Source organism: Cricetulus griseus, chromosome 7, assembly GCF_003668045.3.
Source record: "Cricetulus griseus strain 17A/GY chromosome 7, alternate assembly CriGri-PICRH-1.0, whole genome shotgun sequence".
In the NCBI taxonomy this organism is placed as follows: domain Eukaryota; kingdom Metazoa; phylum Chordata; class Mammalia; order Rodentia; family Cricetidae; genus Cricetulus; species Cricetulus griseus.
In genome coordinates, this window is record NC_048600.1 from 66,442,079 (window position 1) to 66,457,323 (window position 15,245).

Below are 15,245 nucleotides of genomic sequence, written 5' to 3' on the forward strand. Positions count from 1 at the left end.
AGGGAGGAGGACCATTACAAATCCCATGCCAGCCTGGGACACATAGCCTGTTCCAAGTTAACCAGGACTACACCAAGTAGATGGGAGAGAAGAGGAGTAGCTGGGGATATAGCTCAGTAGTATCACCAGAGCCAACCAAACAAAAACCCCAATAAAACAGATGATGAGCCCACCCAGGCTAAAGAAAACTTTCTAGTTTGATTTTTTTGAGACAGGGTCTCATGCAGACCAAGCTGGTCTTGAACTCAGGGATCAACCCCAGGGTTTTGTGCATGCTAGGCAGGTACTCTACCAGCTGAGCTCCAGCTCCAGCCCAGCCCCATCTTTTTAGCATCTGTTTTTTTGCTTTGTTTGGAGGTGGTTTGTTGTTGCTGTGGGTTTTGGTTTTTGTTTTGTTTGTTTCTTAAGACAGGATCTCTCTATTTAGTCCCAGCTATCCCAAAACTTGCTATGTAGACCAGACTGGCCTTGAACTTACATCAATCTACCTGCCTCTGCCTCGCAAGAACTGGGACTAAAGGCATGTGTCCTAGAGTCAGTGTGTGAGGGGAAGCTACAAACTGCCTGAGGGAGGCAGCAGAGAATATTCTGGGTTCTAGGGTGCTCCAGAAGTTCCTGAGCCTGCTAGATGGACTCCTGACTAGAGGCCCTCCTTCACCCTGACTAGATCACCAATGGGCTCAACGACAAGAGCGATTACCTTGGAGACTCTCTGGCCTTACACTGGCCAACATCCTTGGGTCTCCCTAACCCAGAGCTCAACCCTCCCATGGTCTGCTCACAGTCTTCCAATCACCCTGCCACTCCCAGTGTCCACCCTGCCCCAGCTGCCAGCTCTGCCTGCCACGGCCCTCCGCCTCCATGTCCAACCCAAACCATCTGTGGTGGGCACCGCCCTGCCCTGCCAAGGCTGCCAACCCACACCATGTGCCCACCCCCCCCCTTCCGAGGTTCTGGAACCAGTGAGGCTTGGGCCCCAAAGTCACATGCAAGACCCTTACTGGCAGCCTTCCCCAGCCTCACCTCACACTCCTCAAGGATCCTGGGGTTGAGTCTATCCAGGTAAAGAAAAAGGAGTCCATCTAGGCCTCTCTCCTGTACTCTGCTGTGCCCCACCCAGGGCGCCCTCCCACTTTCCACTACAGAGGCTTCTCTCAGGAAGCCCCCTTGCAGGCAGCCTCTCCTGTGTCTTCTATCCAGCTGAACAGAACCTCAGCTGAGCTTCGGCTCTTGGGCAGCAGCTTTGTCTCACCAAGGATTGAGCTCTGTGGGCAGTGGGAACCTCCCACCCACGTGGCTCAAAACTTAAGAGTGTGGAACCAAGGTTCTAGCAGGCACTGCTACTAGGGGATGCCTGGGTGACCCCAGCCTGAGGTATAGGAGGACACAAACTGCCATGGCCTGATCCCAGGCCTTCAGTGCATGTTCCAATCCACTGTGGACTTCACATGTGATGCCTCACTCCCCAAAGAGAACAGAGCCCTCATATCCTTCGTTCAGAGGGCGGCACGTGACTTTCCCAGGGCCATCCAGCTGGGGAGTGGCATATGCACCAGGAGCAGAGATGGACTGTTCAAACTAAATGGTTGTCCTCTTTGTGCTAAGACAAATTCGTTCCCACCTGGCTTCCATCCCCAGCTGCAGGGGGATGTTCCTCAAGAATCTGAGCGCTGTACAGTTGGGGTGGGGGGTGATGCTGCTGCTGTGACCTGATAAAAACACCTGCTTCCTCCGACAGAGCCTTGTTTGTACACAGTGGCAGGAAACACCAGTCACAAGGTGTGAGGGGTGTGACTCTATGGCTCTGGAACCACAGCAGACCTGAGGAGGCTCAGAGGGACTGGCTTGCCCTCCTTCCCCCTGCTTTGGGCCCACTGCGACCTAATCTAACCTTAGCAGTAATAGGACTTTAAACTGACACCCCAGAATGCTTTACAGTTCAATTCAACCTTGCTGCTTTCAGGGGCAGGGAAGCCTGTGGTGTCTATAGAGAGCACCCTCCTGTGACTGGACCCCAACCCACGGCTCAGAGCAACCCCAGAACCAGGCAGAGCTGGGGTAGAACACTGGGTCCTACTGATCCTAGCAACCACCCCATCAGGACTTTGTGTTGGCCTCTGAGTCTGAGGATAGCATCTCTGCCCTGGTGAGCTAGTTCACCCTGTCCTCCTAGGAGTCAGAAGCAACCCTACAGTTGTAACCATCCTTGCTCAGGGCAGGGTGGCCCAGCTCTAAGCAAGGGTCTGCAGGGCAGGCTTCCTGACCCTGACAACAGCAGTAAGGTACAAGCCACCCTAAGAGGTTTCCAGCTTCGGGACAGAGGAGAGGCAGCAAATAGTCTAAACGTTACACCAGTCCTTCACAGCCCTCCCAGGCTTCAAAGAAATGCAGTTCCTGGGGACTCCAAGTCCCCCTGCCCACCCACTGAGTGCAAAGCAACATAGACAAAATGTCACTTCAGTCCAGGGGCACTCAGGCTTTGTATTGGCTAGCGAACAATCATAGACTCAAAACCTACAGTGAGTGACCTGGGGCTGTTCCACTTCTTGGTTCCAGAATTACTCTGGATAGTGTGCTCTAGGAACATCATCCAAATGAATGCTGAGGTAAAGAACTGGAAGCAGATACATGGGCACTGCCTGGGGGCGACACTTCCACAGAGGCCTACAAACCAGAAGCCTCTGTGTGCGGTGCTGTGAATGGCTCAGCAGCCAAAGATGGGAAATCTTTTCTCCCTTTTCCATACCAAACCTGATTTCTTCACATTCTGAAGGAGGGCTTTGGGAGGGACCAAACCTTTATGGTAGTGGTGGTAGTTGGGGCAGGGCGGGTGCCAGGTAGGAGCCTGGCAGCCTGAGCCCTATACCTTCGGGGTTCAGACAATCAGATCTCTCCAGCCCAAAGAGAAAGCACAGCCCTCCAGATGGAAAGCTATGTGAAGGTCCATGAACAACCCCTGGGCCCAGGAGAGACAAGATCAACCATGGCCAATACCTGCCCCCAACTGCCCTGGCACCTCTCTGGCAAAGCTGCAAATCCTCACTCTACTTCTTAGAAGGGTGCCTGCTAGTCCCCTGTCCAGATGGGAAATCAGGAGACATTAACAGAAGAACACAACAAACGCCCTGGAGGGCAGCACCCACTGCCCTGATCTAATGAGCTGCCAGTGTGAGCGAGGCAGCCAAGGCCCAGAGCCCAACTGGTGAGAGCTCCTGGAGCAGACCCTGAAGTAAGCCCTGAATGAGAAGGGGGTACCCACATGAAGAGCTAGGGAAGAGACAGCAAGCTGAGGTAACGAATGTGAAAGTGGGAGGTAAGGGGGGGGGTCTGTAGGTGTGGGCCCCACAAAGACACAGAGCTGACTACTGTGAGGGCAGGGAGAGGAGATGGGGAGCCTCGGTGCTCAAGCTGGGGTACACAGTTTATAGACTTTCCTGCATGAGTAGTGCAAGTCCTAGGTGGTTCAACAAGGCAAGGTCTGACCCAGGCTCCTGAGGAACCCTTTCACCGCTATGTGACTGTTGGTTAAGAAGGGGTCAGGGAACGGAGAGGGAGGAAAAGGGACCCTGGAGGAGGCACTGCTGCCATCTAGAAGACAGCACCAGGGTGAATACTGGGTGGGTGGCATGACAAAGTAAAGAATGGAGAGGTCTGAGATGTATCTGGAGACACATCCCTGATCCACATATCTGTCTGGAGAGAGGTCCCAGTGCATGCTGGGCCCTTCCTATCTTCTGTTGAACAACCAGTGGCTTTCAATGCTGCTCACTGGATCCCTCACAGCCATAGCTGGACCTTCCCTGGGACAACTGCACTTATTTGGTCATGTGCAACCTGGTGTCACACTCCACCGAACTCTCCCTAGCAAGCTTCACTATAACCTAGACTGGTGCCCAGCCATCACTAAATCTTGCAGCAAACCCTCTCTGTGGGGAAGGCTGGATGATACTTCTCCTCACTCAGCTCTGATAGGGGGCACACAGGGCAAGAGTAATTCCCTCCTTGGCTCCCAGGAGTCCTGCTTAACCTCTCACTCCTGCTCCGCCAAGGGTTCACTGCACGGCTTTCAGCCTGGACTTCAACACAGGAACACAGAGGGGAACCCAGAGGTCTAAGGATGAGTCCTGTGTCTCCCTTTACTAGCCAAACAGGAACAGCTGTTGGGTTCACCAGATGAGCACATATACAAGTACCAGAGAGCTGCAGGAACTTGGGACAGGGAAATGTGACTTCTGCCATGGACAAAAGCCTAGGCTTAAAAAAACAAGACCAAAACAAACAAAACAAAACAAAAAAAAAGACAAAACAAAAACAAGCCGAGATGTAATTCACATACCATAAAGCGCACCACTTTAAAGCATCTGATTCTGTGGCTTTAGTAGCTATGGAAGGCTGTGCAATAGTCATCACTATCTCATTCTGTGACATCTTCATTACCCCAAAAGAACCCCCCCAATTCTCAACCACCTGAAAACCCAACCACTAAGCTGTCCTATCTGTTCTGGATTTTGCCATTTGGATGATTTGCCATTCCATGTCCAAAAAAGCCCATAGAAGGGGCCCAAAGATTCATGTTGCCTCTGTCCTGTTTGGGAAAGCACCATCATGCAAAGCCATTTGCCTGAGTTTCCCTAAGGAATGACACCTTACTCAGTCCAGCATATTAGTCTGTTCCCCACTCTGTTCTGAGTCTCAAATCAGAGGAAACAAGATTTAAAAAAAAAAACAAACAAAAAAAAAACAAGCAGAAGCCTGCTGCCAAGCCTGACATGACAACCTGAGTTTGATCCCTGGAACACACATAGAAGAAGAAAAACTACTCCCCCAAGTTCTCTGACCCCCCTGACACACATGCAGCAGCATGCATGAGTACACACACATACATGAATATAGAAACAAACAAAAAACCCCACACAATCCCTAGCTATTGGTCTGGACCACTAACTGCCTACAAGCCAACAAGAGATGCCCCACCAGCACCGGTTGAGGAGTCAACTTTGACCAATTTCCCATTCCGAGAGAAGGTGTAAAAGAAGCCAAAACACCAAAAAAACTATTTGGGCAGGGGGTGAGAGTATGTGTTCCATGGCAGTTGGCAGTGAGTCAGGCATTTGGCTCATTGCTCTGGGCAAGGCCCAAGCTGGCCTGTTTAAGATGTCTCCAATGTGGTAGCCATGTGGGCAGAGAAGGTCCCTGGAGCAGGCTTTCCCTGATACCGAGGAGGCCTATCCATTTGTCTTGTGCATCTCAACATAACCACTGATGTCTTGTATGCGTTCAGGAAAGACTGGGAAAAGAGAGAGGAGGCCTATGTCCAAGGCCAGTCAGCAGGGCATGAGCAGCTTATCCTCTGTATTGCTACAGAGGAGTGTGGGAAAGGATGAGCTTTGGCAAAAGACTCCCCGCCCCAGGGCCCTTGCAAGTCACTCCTTACCTGCTAGGAGAATGAGGGCGTCTCTCCCAGCACCACACAAGTAAGCCTTGAAGTCAGGTGACAAATGTGCTCCCAAACCATGGGATGACCAACTTTGCTTTGCAAAACCAATCTCTACTTGAAACACCCACACAGTTCTTCACAGGTTGCAAGCTACTTTTACTTTTTTTTTTTAACCTTTTATTTGTTATGTGTTCTATCAGATTTGCTTCAGAGACTCTCTCATGCCGCGTGGTGGTGGCGCAAGCCTTTAGTCCCATAGTCCCAGCACTCGGGAGGCAGAGGCAGGTGAATCTGTAAGTTTGAGGTCAGCTTGGGCTACAAAGCTACACAGAGAAACCCTGTCTCGAAAAACCAAAGGGGGGGGGAGCACTCTCTCAGGCCAGGAAGATGGCTTAGCAGCTAAAGACACTTGTGCAAGCCTGACGATCTGAGTTCCATCCTCAGAACCCATGTCAAAGTGGAGAGAACAGACTTCACCAAATTATCCTGAGTGTGTATGCTCTCATATACATCACACACATGCACACACACATAATAAAAGATAGTCTCTCTACACTCATGCACATCTATCCCCCTAACCCAGCATCCCTCCAACACAAGCCCCTGCTTCTCTCTAGCCGTGCTCAGCCACTGATGCCATGGTCAAGAAAATCAGTACCAGAGCCTGTCCTCCCCCATCTAGTGTTACCAGAAGACAGTGGCTGAGAAAGAAGGCAGGGGGACAGTGACACAGATATCCATCTGTTGTAGTTTGAGAAGAACTCCAAAGCAAAATCCACACAGTCCTAAGCCAGGTGAGTGCTACTGGTCGTGACTGTGAGAACCCACTGTTCTCCAATGCTGGCACCTCTAGGTGTCTCCTGACTCTGGCTCAATCTGTGAGTGAATCCCCAAATCACACTGTCCTCTCCCTTTACTGCTGTGCAGTTCTTAAAGCCTACCCTGCTAGCCAGGTCCTGGGTTTTTTGTTTGTTTGTTTGTTTTTATGTCTGGTCACAGTTACCACAGTGAGCCTAGTCCCAGCCCAAATAATGTTTGCCAGTGATATCAAAGTTGTAGATTATGCCAACTGGCCCCCAGATCAATGGCTTTACACCCATTAGGGGATTTTAAAAGGTTATCTTTGTTAAGCATTGCTTGTACAAGGGACAAGTACCCAAGCAAGTGGCAGTGTTGGGAGTCAGCCACCTCTTCACATATAAGTGAAGAGGTGGCTGACTCCCACACATATAATATTCACCTCATATACCAAGCCATCCTAGAGCAGAAAGGCAGGCACAGACCACACAGCCGACACGAAGAACTTGCAGGTGAAGAATGGGAGGTCCAGACCCCCTACCCCACCTTCCTGGCAGTGAACTTTGCCAAAGCTTGCTTCTGGAGAACAGCCTGCATCTACTGTCTCACCTCCAACAAGCTTCAATAGGAAGCTGCTTTTAGAGCATCCTGTCTTCCGCATGGACCCTGCCACTAGCCATCAGAGCCTTTAGCCTGGGCCCCGACCTGCACTGGGTTTATGGCTACACCCAATGGATGTCCATGCTTTCCACACACCCTAGCCCCCAATTGAGCACAGTCTGGAAGCCTCGTAGGGACTTTTCAAAGGTTGCATTTTGCTGGTAACCAGCTCAGAAACAGCAACTCGTGCGTTATCTACAGCAAAGGGCCAAAGTTCTGGCTCATGATGAGCACAACCATGTCACAAAGCCTGATACTAATTCATGCGGCTGACCCCTAACCAACACCCTTCCTGGTGTGTGTGTGTGAGGCCAGGCCAGCCTGCTCAAAACCCACACCGTGTGGCAAGGGTCCCTAGCAAGGGCTTATGTATTGCCAGTAGGGACACAGTTGACCAGGGAAGGTAGCTCCTGAGACACAAGTAGGAAACAGAAAAGATTAGGTCTACCTCTTCTACTCACCAGGGCTCCCTTGCTTATCTGGAGAGAGCTAACCGCAAAGCTCTTGCTCATGGCATGCACAACACGCTAGGGAAGTATATGGGCTCAGCTTAAAGCAGTTTTCAGAAGACCCCGACCCCCAACACCCAGCCCCATCATGGTCCAACATAGGCACCTGCTTGAGAAAGCTGGGAGGACATAGGCCAGGGGAGGGAGCCCAGGCACCCCTTCAGAGTTCTCCTTTTGGGTCAGACTCCACTGAGTGTGACTGGGAAAAGAGCATCTAGGAATTCTCATCTGGGCAGAAGTCCCTTTTTGTCCAAGCTTCATCTGCATAGACAAGGAGTTAGCCAGCCCATTACTGGGCCTGTCTGCTGGGGTCACTTACCAGCGGGGGTTGAGACTGAGGGTGCTGCCCTGCTCCCGAGGCTGGTGGGTAGTGCATAAGCAGATTGAAGGCAGAGTAGACAGTCTCTTTGTACATGCCGCTGGCACACTCCGGGGCCTTCAGGCCTGGAAAAACCACAGCTGGGTCAGACACCAGCCCAGCCAGCTGCTCCTAAGGGCTGAAAGCTGTCTGATCAAGAGAAAAACAAAAAAACTGCCAAGGGGTCCCCTTCAAGTTCGTGACTTGAGAGAGAACGGGGATCGGCGAACGGATGAGATTATCTGCAATGCCAAGTTTAGGGGTAAAGACCCAGAGTCCAGGCCTCCACTTAGCGGCCGGGACTTGACTTCTCACCCCGCCCTCTCGCCTGGGAACCTTAGCCAAGGCTTGCTCCTCAAGGCAAAGGATTAGTCAGTCACCTGGGCTGGAGGGGAGGCGGAGTTGGCGGGGGTCTGTTTACTCCTATAAAGGTCAGGGCACCGGAAGTGACTCTAGCTCAGCGGCGCCCGGGAAACCCGCCCCCCACTCCCCCACCCCGAGTTCTAGCGCCTTTCCGAGCCGCGCAGAACTCACCATCCTCTAGGGACTCTGGAAGTTTGTCCGGGAAAAGTCTTTGCGAAGTGTGCTCTCGTCCCAAGGCCTGCAGAGCAAAGCAGAGGGGCCGTGAGGAGTGGAGGAGACACGAGGGAATCCAGGGATGGGACCCACGAGGGCCGCGGGCGCGGGGGGCGGGTCCGCACGATCTCAACCCCGGACAAGGCCCTCCGGGGAGGAGCGGGCCGGGCTCACCTCGGGCGCTCCCTCGGCCTCTCCATGCACCCGGACGCCGGGACCCGGGACACCGGCGCCTGCGGCCGCGCCCTCGGACTCATTCACCAGTGAGGACTTGAGCTCTGCCAGGTCCCGCTCGGGGCCCGCGGCGCTGTCGCGGCTCTTGTCGTCCTGTTCCTCGCCTTCGTCCTGGAAGGCCAGAAGCTCGTCGGGCGCGCCGAGGTCGTCGCCTGCACCCGCACCGCCCCCGCCCGAGTCCAGCTGCGGCATGGTGCGCTGCGCCCGACGGGGCGCAGGGTGCGGGGCGCGGGAGGCGGCGAGCCCAGGGTGCGGAGCTCCGAGCCCGGAGCGCGGCGGGCGGAGCGCGCGCTGACTCCGCCTGAGCGGCCAGTGGGCGCCGGGCACAGCCTCTTCGGGAGCTGGCGGGTCGGAACATCAAAGGCGCCGCGGGCAGAGAGCCGGGGGCGGGACGGGCGCCGGGGCGGGGCCGAGGTGGGAGGTGCTAACGTGCCAGGCCCCGCCCTTCTCCCTGGAGAGACCCGGACAGGCCTACTGGGCATAGTCTTAAAGGGCTAGCTCTCCTCTCGCTATTCCCAGCCTGAAATGTGTCCCGAAACTGTAGGACTCTGCTTCCTTACCAACAAGATAGCCACAACTTGCTCCCAAGTTTCTCCTCCAGCTGCAGAGAATGCGGTTCCTTAGAACGTGGGTTGTGTGGGTGGCTTGGAACCCTAGTGTGAACTCTGTTCTGTGCCTGATCTGGAAGCTTCCTAGGGCCCGGGCTGCTGGAGGATGGACTCACCCACCCACCCCCACACCTCTGCTTCTTTCACCATCCCTGCCCCGACCTGGGACCTGATTCCAGACCTCCCGCCAACATAGACACAAGCATTCGCGCCTCAAGTTTATTGAGTGCCTGTTGCATGCGCGACTCAAATACTGAAAATCTATGACATGTGGCAGCTCCGAGACGCAGAGGACGAGGAAGGACTGTGGCCACTCACGCGGGTTCTCCAGCCACTCACCAACTCGCTAAGACTTTTCCAACTAAGTTCGACGCCTAGAACCTGCTGCCCTGGAACTGAGACTTCCGGCGGCCACGTGAGCCACGTGATTCTGTCTTGGACTCTTTAGGCAACAGTTCAATACGGGAAGTTGCATCCCAGAGCCCATTGACTCTGAGGCTACTTAGGGCCGCAGCTTCAGTGGCATCTCCTTTGCACCCAGGGCCGTATCCACGCGGACCTCCAGGACACGGGTGGCCTTCCCCGGCCACTGTTTCTGCTAGACACTAGACCCTTTGGAAAGTGATGTAGTGAACTGAAGGCGCACACACCTCCGCCCCAAGCACGTTTCTGTGTTGAAGACAGTGTGGACCCATCCACCTCTTGCGAGAGCAATTGGAACAGAGGGCAATTTGTGGAGGAGGACACTAGCCGCCTCTCCGGCTCCGAGCCCCAAAGGACCCCTGGCAGCCGCGCAAAGCCGGCCGGAAGACAGCCGCACCGCCCCTCCCGGTCCAGGCCCAGCCTGCCTGGCCAAGGATCAAAGAGACAGGGCCTTGCTTCTCAGCGCTCAGATTCTATCAGCGTCCTGCCAGCGAGGCTTCTGGGTCTTCCAGCTCCCGATTGGGATGCCCATTTTTTTCTCCCTCCCCGGAGCTGAGGGACTTGGCCATTAGTGCTCAGCTTGGCAATAGAGATGCGGTGCAGATCCCGCCCTTGACGCCTCTCCAGTCTTCCTTCCGCAGGTGCCAGCTTGCTGCTGATTTTGACCCCATCCTCTCAAGACTGGGGGCAGGGCAAGGACTCCAGCAGAAAGAGACAGGAGAGGAAAGGTCCCGGGGTGAGGCCTCCCTGACCTCAGCTCCAAGGTTGTCTGGGGTGGACCACCTTTCTGAGAAAGTTGCAGAGAAATTAACATCATCTTAAGCCATCTTAAGGCACTGTGGATCCTCCCATGTTTATGGGCGACTCCAGTTCAGGCAAAGTTGCTTCCATGCTGGCTGGCAGACTATGAGGTCCCAACTGACACAGGCCATTGGGGATCGAATTTCTCTATATCCAAGAAGTCAAGGAAGGGGAGATGAGATCTCACCCCCCACCCCTGCAGGGTAAATTTTTTTCCAACTTGGTATTGCCTCTTTATCAAATAGCAAGGCCTTTCTACTTCATTGGTGCAGTAAGTAGCCTGTCTTCACACGGTAGTGAAAAGAGAATTTTTTTATATGCCCTTATTTGGCAAAAGAAAATATACTTTTTCCTGATTTGTTCGCCCTCCCACCCTCAAGTGTCTTTGGATGACTTTATAGAGCTGTGAAATCCCCCAAGCCTGGGAACCACTGCCGTGAGGGATCCTGGGCTCTCAGCCTCACCCCATCAGGATGAGCAGTGGGGAGGAGATGAGAAGGGTTACTAGGAGTTTGAGGAGGGGGAGGACTGGAGTAGAAGGGCTTAGTCTTCTCTACATCCACACTGAGCTCAGTCTAAAGGTTTGCTGAGGAGCGGCTACTGTGTACTCACCCAAGACGGTGGGCAGGAGTGCAAGTGGGATCAAGAGACCTAAGAGGGATTAGCATGGCTTTGGGGTTGGTGAGGTGGTGGTGGTGGTGGTGGTGGTGGTGGTGGTGGTGTGTGTGTGTGTGTGTGTGTGTGTGTGTGTCAGGATTGGAGATCTAATCCAGCCTGGGCTACGAAATGAGATTCTAGCTGAAGAAAATAAAAACAAATAAATCGGTAGCAGGAACCCCTTGCCCAGACAGCACTGCCTCCTTGATCATCACCTGACAGATGGCTTCATATACTAGGTGATTACAGTAAGCCAGCATCCTTAGGAGCTTCACACATATCATCTCATTTAATCATTGCTGAACCCTGTGACATGGGGACAATGAGGTAACTAAAGCTCAGAGAGGTTGCCTAAGTCACCCAAGGTGTCACAGCTTCAATATGAGGATGCTGAGCTGAGCTTCCAGCTCCTGGTAGTCAGACTCCATAACCCACAGCTGACTGCCACACTTATATCCCAGTAGGATCTCAGAGGAACTCTCCCCCTCTTTAAGACAGGGTTTCTCTGTATAGCCCTGGAAGTCCTGGGACATCTTTTGTAGACCAGGGTGGCCTCAAACTCACAGATATCTGTAATAGCATCTTGCTTGCCTCCCAAGTGCTGGGAAGGAACTTCTTATATGACATGGGACCTTGTCTCAAAGGGGTGAGGGGATCTCTCAGAACGATGCGTCTCAGTGGCCCAGCCCTTTGGTGGCGACTCCCTTGGAAGTTCCCAGAGTGTTGAAGGACCAGACTAGCTGTGGGGGAGATCCAAGTTTTCTGTGGCCAAGCCACGGGTGGTGACTGTAAAAGAGACTTCATCTTTATGCAAATGAACCAGGTGAACTTGGTGGGCCTCAGAGGCTGGAGTCAAAGGACCCCTTCAGGGTTGGCAGTGGAGAAATGAAGCTCTGGAGTTTCTACCCTTTGGGATCTGGGACAAATCACTGGCCTCAGAACCTCAGCATCCTTATGGGAGGAATAGGTGTCCATCTGGGCCTGCCTCTCATGCTAGCATGAGGCTGGGTGAGTCACTGTCTCCTAGTAAAGAGCTTCGCACAAAGCCTGGCACATTCCAAGGCGCTAATAAATAGGTGCTCATGAGCTCGATATTTTTCGGAAGTTGTTAGGCTAATTGGCTCTTCATGTAATGCCATGTAAATCATCTGGCTGTTCTCATGGCCTGAGCCCACTTAATCATAGCTAAGGCTGAAAATACACATTTCCTCTCCTTTCCTTTCAAGTTCCTTTAACATGAAAGGCCCCTGTGAACTCTCTGACCTTTTCTAACAGGGAGATCCTTGAAATGTGGCATTTCCAGAAAATGGCTCAAAGGAGCCCCAGATGGATTGAGTAAATTACAGCAGAGAGGGAGACTGAGGGGCAAGCAGAGAGCAGCCCTCTTCCTGCCTGCCAGCCCACTTGCCATCCTGTTGGGACTTGCCAGGAGCTGCCTGCAGGGTAGTTGCAGGCTCTGGGCAGAACAGCTCCCCATGGGCGAACTTCTCTAGGGACAGAGCTGGACACAGTCCCTGAGGCAGACTGTGGTCTGTTTCTAGAAACTCTCTGGAAGCTGTGTAGTCTCTGTCTCTGTGAAGGGTGTGTGTGTGTGTGTGTATGTGTGTGTGTGTGTGTGTAAGGGGATGTGTGTAAGGGTGTGTGTGTAAGGAGAGATGTCTGTGAGGGTGTCTGTAAGGAGGGATGTGTGTGTGAGCCGGATGTGTGTAAGGGTGTGTGTGTAAGGAGGGGTGTGTACATAAAGGTATGTATGTAAGGGGGATGTGTGTGTGTAAGGGGAATATGTATATGTAAGGAGGGATGTGTATATAAAAGTGTGTGTAAGGCCATCAGCTTGGAATACATGATATCTTTTTGTTTTGTTTTGTTTTGTTTTCGAGACAGGGTTTCTCTGTATTGATTTGGAGCCTGTGCTGGAACTCGCTCTGTAGACCAGGCTGGCCTCGAACTCACAAAGATTCACCTGCTTCTGCCTCCCAAGTGCTGGGAATAAAGGCATGCACCACCAATGCCTGGCTACATGAGATATTGTATAATATAAAAATATGTAATAAAAAAACAATTATAAGGAAGAAATCTGGCTGGCTAGACCATGCTATAATACCTGCTTTTGGGAGGCTGAAACAGGAAAATGGCTAGTTCAAGATTAGCATGAGCTACATAGTGAGTTCAAGTACAGGACAGGAAACCTACAAGATCCCATCTTTAGAAAGTTCAAAAAGCAGATGGGTTGACTAGGGGTACAGCTTAGTGAGAAAGCACTTGTCTAGCATGCCTGGTGGGGGGGGGGGCGCTTGGGTCCAGTGCCCAATATAGAAGAGGAGGAGGAGACAGTGGTGGTTTTATGCAATACCAAGAACTATTAAAAAATATAAACTGCATAATGGCTGGGCATGGTCGTACATGACTTCAATTCCAGCTGTCAAGAGGTAGACACATGTAGATCTCTGCAAGTTTGAGGCCAGCTTAGTCTACATAGCAAGTTCCAGGCCAGCCAGAGATATACAGTGAGACCCTGTCAAAAACAAAAAACGACAAACAAAAAATCTAGATTAAAAAAGCTATTTTAGTTGTGCAATTTGTCCTGATGAAACCCAAAAGAACTTTGCCTAAGATGGGGATTAAGAAATATGTCTTACAGGTTCAGAGGGCCTGTTACCACTATTTCCCACAGGCCAGATCCCACACTGGATTCCCAACAAATGGACCTGGAATTCATTCATCAGAAGGAATGATCTGGGTCAGAGTCAGCAAGGTAAGCCTTGGGTGTTTCCTGTGTGCACTGGTCACTTGAAAACTGGATAGGCCCAGTACTGTGCGAGTATCCCCAATCTACCAGGGGCCTATTGTGCAAATCCAAGTAATTTCTCTGTGTTCTCTGGGCTCAGAATTATTTAGAAACTGCAGGTATCCCTTACATGGTTTCAGGGGTGCAATGAGGGGTCCACAGCCGTGAGCCTAGTGCTAAAAGTCAAGCAGCATTATAAGACAGGGGTGTGCCAAGCCCCTGCCTGGATGTGGGAGCTGCCTGCAACTTCAAGAGAGAAATACCCATATCAACACTAGTTTGGGCTTCCTAGGCCTCCTGAAGTAGGAATGTCTCACGAAGCAAGAAGAATCATTAGATATTTGTCAGTCTGTCTGTTTTGTGTGGACAGTACTCTTCTATCTAATGCACACTATTGGAACTCACTATAAAGCCCAGGCTGGCCAGAAACTTGAATTCGTCCTACTGCAGCCTCCCAAAGGCTGGGATGGTACGTGTGATCTGTCACTCCAGCTTAAGATCTTTATTCCTTTTCTCTCTTTTTTTGCCTAGGTACCCAAGAATGACCCCCACTCGTTCAGCTCCCACTCGTTCTGAATACTGGGCTTGCAGACATACACCACCACTTTTATGTGGTACTGGGAATGAACCCAGGACTTCATGCTTGCTGGGCAAGAAGTTTATCAACTCTCCTGGATTTCCACCAGTCCTAGTTAGGGTTTCTGTTGCTGAGATGAAACACCATGACTGAAGCAAGTTGAGGAGGAAAGGGTTTATTTGGCTTACACTTCCATATCACAGTCTATCACTGAAGGAAGTCAGGACAGGAACTCAAGCAGGGCAGGATCCTAGAGACAGGAGCTAATGCAGAGGGCATGGGAAGGGGCTGCTCACTGGCTTGCTCGTTATGGCTGGCTCAGCCTGATTTGTTATAGAACTCAAATATCACCAGCCTAGGGATGGCCTCACTCACAATGGGCTGGGCCCTCACCCGTCAATCACTAATTAATTACAACAGATCTTATGGAGGCATATTCTCAATTGAGACTCCCTCCTTTCAGACAAACCCAGCTTGTGTCAAGTTGTCATAAAACTAACCAGCACACCCAGCATCCAGATTGGGTAGATCACAACTGCCTGTAACTCCAGATCCATATGGTTCAATGCCTTTAATCCCAGCACTCAGGAGGCAGAGGCAGGCAGATCTCTGTAAGTTCAAGGCCAGCCTAGTCTTCACTATTCTTTTAGTATTTTTATCAGGTGGGTGCTATGCTGAATTGGTTTTCTCCTTCCATTTTGTTTTTGAGGCAGAATCTGTCATTTCTGGTGTTGTTCATACTCCAGGATGGCTAGTCTTGGAGGGTTTGGGGGGGGGAAGGGGTTCAAAGCATGGTTCCTTTGTGTAACAGTCCTGGAT

General features: G+C 52.0%; 1 protein-coding gene and 1 long non-coding RNA gene across 7 annotated transcripts in view; one reads left to right on the top strand and one right to left on the bottom strand.

Moving 5' to 3' along the window:
- The window catches only part of Tcf7 (transcription factor 7), a 29,645-nt gene extending 20,746 nt beyond the window's left edge, over nt 1-8,899 (bottom strand). For all 6 annotated transcript variants that reach the window (XM_027427559.2, XM_027427563.2, XM_027427560.2 and 3 more), the window contains exons 1-3: nt 8,513-8,899; nt 8,297-8,363; nt 7,724-7,848 (exon numbers count right to left, since the gene is read on the bottom strand). In XM_027427559.2, the coding sequence (XP_027283360.1) occupies nt 7,724-7,848; nt 8,297-8,363; nt 8,513-8,764 (444 nt within the window). In that variant the 5' untranslated portion in view covers nt 8,765-8,899. The remainder of the gene's footprint in view (nt 1-7,723; nt 7,849-8,296; nt 8,364-8,512) is intronic.
- A 49-nt stretch (nt 8,900-8,948) lies between these two features.
- Nucleotides 8,949-14,838, top strand: LOC113835553. The gene is made up of 3 exons (XR_004770710.1): nt 8,949-10,607; nt 13,703-13,816; nt 14,381-14,838. It is a non-coding gene; the product is annotated as an uncharacterized LOC113835553 (long non-coding RNA).
- The last annotated feature ends 407 nt before the right edge of the window (nt 14,839-15,245 follow it).